Raw genomic sequence first — 5,624 nt, 5'->3', positions numbered from 1 at the left:
AAGATTATCAGTGTTTAGTGGCTATCGAGACATAATCGATACGCGATAACCCGTAGTTATTAATTTTAATGTTGTTCCTGCATTATAAAATATAAATAATTAAATAAATACAAATTTTACTTCATGATAGCTGTTTGAGCCTCTGCAAAATACCGTAATTTAGGCGAGTTTATTGTGTATAGTATAATAGGTATAAAGTGGGTTTTTTCTTTGGTAAACATTACTGAAGAATATAAATCACATGAGCCTAAACGGGTTAGGGATAATATTATTATAAGTGTCTTCTGAAAAACGTGGACAAGTTCTAAATGCACTCAATAATAATATAATACCATTTGGTTTTTTTGGGGGGTGGTGGGGGGTGAGGATAGAGGGGAGGATTTTTATCAGTCCATACTACCAAAGTAGCAACAACAACTTGAACGGTTGATGACAAAAAATATTGTATCATTTAAAATTAACACAATACACAAATCAGTAAAGATGTTGTCAGAATGAAATATTATTGTTGACGCATACTCGAGATAGTAGGTACGTGGCTGGCGGTTTGAACTTAAAGTCTCAATATCGACTTTGTGGTTCGCAGGGCTATCATACAATTGATAGTTATACTAAACACTTACATGGTTATAACTTTTAAGTATAGAGGGTTTACCTAACCATGTTATATAAAAAAAATGTACGCAGACGTAATATAATATAATATGTTTAAGAGTTAGAAACTTTATTTATTGCCTTGAAATATAGAAGAAAATACAATATAGGTAACAGGGAGGAAAAAGTTATGTACAAAAAGAAAACACAAACATAAAATAAAAATACACGTAATATATATATATGGAGATTATGTCCGGCGGAGTCAGTGGCGGCGATGATCGTATACGGCGTCAGTCATTATACCACTACGGCAGGGGCGACGGCTGGAGCCACCACTGGAACGTCCTTTTGGACGACAGCGTTGAATCCGTTGACGTCATCGGCGTAATAGTTGACGGTCCTGCGGCTGCCATCGGGTTCGATCAAGCTGTAGCGGCCTTTGACTACATCACCGTCACGAACTTCTTCTTGGTCCTTGGCGTCACCGGTCAGTGAGTCTCGGACTGTGTATGCGAACTGGTATTGCGGGTAGGCGTCCGTGAAGTCAAGCTTGGCCACGGCTGGAGCGGCGGCCACGGGCAATGGTGCGGCGGCCACGGGCAACGGTGCGGCGGCGCGGACCAGAGGTGCACCGGCTGGGAACGGTGCTACGGCGGCTGGGGCCGGGAACGGGGCGGCGGCGAAGCGAGCGGCCGGGGCCGGGAACGCTTGCAGTGGAGACGCCACGGCACGGGATGCGGCAGGCAAGAGCGGCGCTCTGAATGGGTAAGCGGCGTACGGGTAAGCACCTGGTGCTGCCGAGTATGGGTAAGCGGCAGGTGCGGCTGAGTACGGCAACAGTCCTGGGTAGGCGTATGGAGATGGGGCGACGGCGGGAAGTACGCCAGGTTCGCAGCGGCCGACGGCTGCCACTACGGCCAAGACCAGTGAAGACTGCGTCGAGGAAAACAAATCGATTAAATATTTATATAAAATAGCACGCCGACAGATATGGACGACACGGACTGTCGGTCGTAAAACATCATAATATGTGATAACTATAAAATACTACTTACCTTGATGAATGCCATTTCTTTGGTGATTTTTTGTGCTGTTACTGCGACGGCTGTGCTTGTTGTATATCGGATATTACCGGATGGACTTGAGAGTCGAATTGGATGTGATTGACACTGGTCACCGGCGACGGTTATATAGTAGTCCGGAGACGCCCCCACAATGCGTCCTTTTCGGTTTGCCCCTACATCGCGGATTCGATGATGATCGAATACGACACCCACCCGCGGGTGACACTGGACAGAGGCCGTTTGCCAACTGGGCGAGGGGAGGGGGCCGTGTCGTAACGGAGACGTAGCCGCGCGACCAGAATGCCTTATCAGCCCCGGCGATGGCAGAGTACAATACGGTTCTTTATAATAATAATATAATAGTGTATAGACGCGACGACAATGTCCGGCGAGCATAATTTTATGCGGGTCATCGTGTCTTGGTCTGAGTCCAATCCGATCCATATACCTATACGACCAGACCGACCGAGGTGTGTACGTGGCGAAAGTGAAACCTCCGCGTGGGAGTCAGTCGTCATCGTCCTTGGAAGGACGCGACGAAAATCGTCCTGCAGACCTGCACGTCGTCGCCATCCTCGGGGAGACTTCGACGCGACGAATAATATATTATTGACAAACACGCGCGTACTATATTATGTTATGTGTGCGTGTTAATTAGCCATTGTTCTAGTATTATAATATACGTTTGACCCGTTGTCACGGTTGACATTTTGTCGTCATGGATCTTTCCATTGGTTCGAGAAATAATAAAACCAAAAATATATATTGCTGTACTATGTGACCGGGGGTGAATGCCATGAGGGATGAGCTATACGAGGACTGTATAGACAATATTTATCTACGAGTCTAAGTTTAAGATTATCTAAGACTCACCTATCTATCGTTCATAAGTTTATTTATGAAAATATTATTTAATACATACACACTTATAGGCCGCCTTCCAACAATTACTTAAATATTTTGTATGTTTAATATATTCTTATATTATTGAATGTGCATTTATTGTTTATAGCCTAGGGTTGGCAATCCCCGTAGTACTTAAAAAGTCGTGTGAACAGGATCGTTTATAGGAATAGAGATAAAATTAAAAAAAATATTTTTGTAAAAAATTTGTTTTCTTATAAACTTACAACTTACCTACTTTATAATTTTAAGTTCAAATGAATGATTAAAACATCATTTTATTATAATAGATCAATAATATTCATGCCATTATGTATATCAATCAGTAAAATATGTAAACGAGAATCGTTCCAATGTTGATATAATTAAACTATTATTAATCTTCAAGTGAATGTTAAAGTTGATATCTAAGTAAGGAATTGTGCCCAAAGCTCCAAAGCTGCATGTATTGGTCCTGAACCTTTCATTTTTATATAAATATTATAAATTACCAATTACTAAGTAACTTCGATTTTTTGTTACTTATACGTTTTAATTTAATACTTAGCATTCACATCTAAAAGTTGTATACATGATACCTACATCTTTCATAATTAATTACCCCATGATGTCGATTACAATAGCATCACTGCATATTTTGATATAATTTAGTTCAAAGAAAATATAATTGTAAATGTTTTGGTCAATAGTTACTCACAAAAATACTACTAAAATGATCCAACATTATAACAAAAGTAAATGTTAGTAAACAGTAACGACTGCAGCAATAAGGAATTTAAAAGAACATATTGTAAGGATTTTACTTACAATATAAATAAAAGTAGATACAATAATTAATTAAATACCTATTCATCATAGGTGTCCACTATTGGAAGTGTCGGGTGAACATTTTTATATCCGGTATATCATAGTTGATTTAACATTATTCAATTTTAATATATTTCTTTTATCATAAATAGTTTTAATTTATAACTGTCATTAGAATGATAATGTTTTGAGCACAAATTCACATTCCACATAGTATTTTTATTAGCCAAATATTTATTATTGATTCTGAGCGCAGCAATGAATGTATCGAGTCCAGGGACTGGAACCTTTTGAATTTATCGGTATCGGTTCCGGTACCGGTTCTCCAAAAATAAAATAACGATTCCGGTTCTTTGATGAAAAAAAATAAAGGTACCGGTTCCAGCTAATTTTTAGTAGGAACATTAAATAAATATTATTATTATCAATAATTTGTATTTATAGATAATAGGTACCTAATATGTATGTAATTTTCTTACAAAAATATGGAAAAAGTAATATTGACTTAAAGTTTTTGTGATAAGTGGACATCTGAGAACTCTAAAAAATGTTATGCATGTTGCTTAAAAAAATAACTGACAAAGTTTTTGCAATCAGCTAATGGCTATAGTCGCTGGGCTTTAAAGATCAATAAAAAAAAAAAAATTACTTATTGTATTGTATTATATTGCAGATTGTAAATACTCTATTTAAATTTAATAAAAATAAATAAATAAAGTTATTATATTTTAGAACCTAAAAGAAACTATATAATATAAAAATTCCGGTTCGGTTCCGGTACTTTATTTAATAAAATAAAGGTTCCGGTTCCGATTCTGGCTCTTAAAATTTTAAAGGTTCCGGTTGCAGAACCGGTTCTTTTAGGTTCGGTCCTAGTCCCTGAATTCGAGTCTACAATGACGTATGTTTGTTTTTTATAAATGTATCTAATCGAATAAATGAAAATAACAATTTAGTTTGTTTTTACTTTTAAGTTTATTAGGTACCTATGTACTGTAAGCCTGTATTCGATCAAAGTAATTGAATATTCAATGAAATACGCAATTGATTAATATAGGTAATGATTAATAAACAGTATTTTGATTGTTGTGAATTTTTCTAAATTCCTGGGAATTCCCGCCAAGTTAGGTTTCCGAATATTGCCAAACCCTGCGTGGCCTAGTCTACTAGCTCCCCCTTTTTTCTTTTTACTAGACACACTGCAGCTGCTGACGATGACCAATGGTGGTAATAGCTGTGATAACGATTATAACGATATTATATTATATTATGAAGTATATAAACGCCTCCCCATCGTAAATGATATTAATTATCTCGGGCAGGGTGATTGGGGGGGGGGGGGGGGGGTGGACAGCCCCCGAAACAACTGAATATCCAGCAATATCATCCGGATAAACAGTGACCCCGATATAACGACAATATATTTTATAGTACTACGATTTAAGTGGTTCAAGATCATGCACGAGCGTCTTGGACGCGTCCGCGGTGGTCACAATATATCTTCGTGACGCGGAATAGGTTGCGAAACTCCGAAATAGAAAACGCCCGTTCGGATTGTATGTCCATCACGTATTATGAATATTTTTAACTTTGTACATGTGCTGCAGTTGTAGGCAGGTATATGTATGTTCGCGATCGTAATTATTGTTGCGCGTGTCCGTTTCAGCGCGTACGGTAACGATAATAATAATAATAATAATAATAATAATAATAATAATAATAATAATAATAATATGTCGTCAACTACTACCAGAGATAGGTGCCGTAATAATATGCGATTTCGATCGACGTGAAAATTTATAAATTCAATTATAACGTTTGCCAAAGTGGATTTCGTCCAGACGGTTTAGAAACAGCGTATACCAACTCTGCTCGCGTTCGTTACCACAATATGATTTATTATATTACGGCCCGTCAGTCGCGGTCGGAACGCGACACCTGTCGCCCGTTTTTTTTATCCTACGGCGTCCCATATACTACGTACATCTTGTTTTCAATTAATATTATAATAATATCATATGGATGACAAGCGCCGCCGTCAGCGGATGTTGTCGTCAAGTGTTATATGGGCTTACATACGCGTCCCGGTCCGTCCAGACGTATTTGTACCGCTATTCGAGTGTAACATCTCCGATGTTTGACAATTTTATCAGCGAACTTAGCAATTAAAATATTATATACTTACTCATAACTCACATTTGTTAAAATGTATTAGTGGGCTTACAACCGTAATATGATTTCATTCGTATATAC

At 37.9% G+C, this 5,624-nt stretch overlaps 1 protein-coding gene across 1 annotated transcript; it reads right to left on the bottom strand.

Annotated features, from left to right (window-relative positions):
* Window positions 1-700: 700 nt before the first annotated feature.
* On the bottom strand, window positions 701-1,758 carry cp62 (cuticular protein 62). Its single transcript, NM_001172255.1, is given in 2 exon segments — window positions 701-1,530; window positions 1,653-1,758. Coding segments are annotated over 2 exon segments (651 nt in total). The 5' UTR covers window positions 1,668-1,758; the 3' UTR covers window positions 701-894.
* Window positions 1,759-5,624: the final 3,866 nt, after the last annotated feature.

The sequence above is a fragment of the Acyrthosiphon pisum genome, chromosome A1 (assembly GCF_005508785.2).
Source record: "Acyrthosiphon pisum isolate AL4f chromosome A1, pea_aphid_22Mar2018_4r6ur, whole genome shotgun sequence".
NCBI lineage: Eukaryota > Metazoa > Arthropoda > Insecta > Hemiptera > Aphididae > Acyrthosiphon > Acyrthosiphon pisum.
This window is presented reverse-complemented; position numbering and strand designations above follow the sequence as displayed.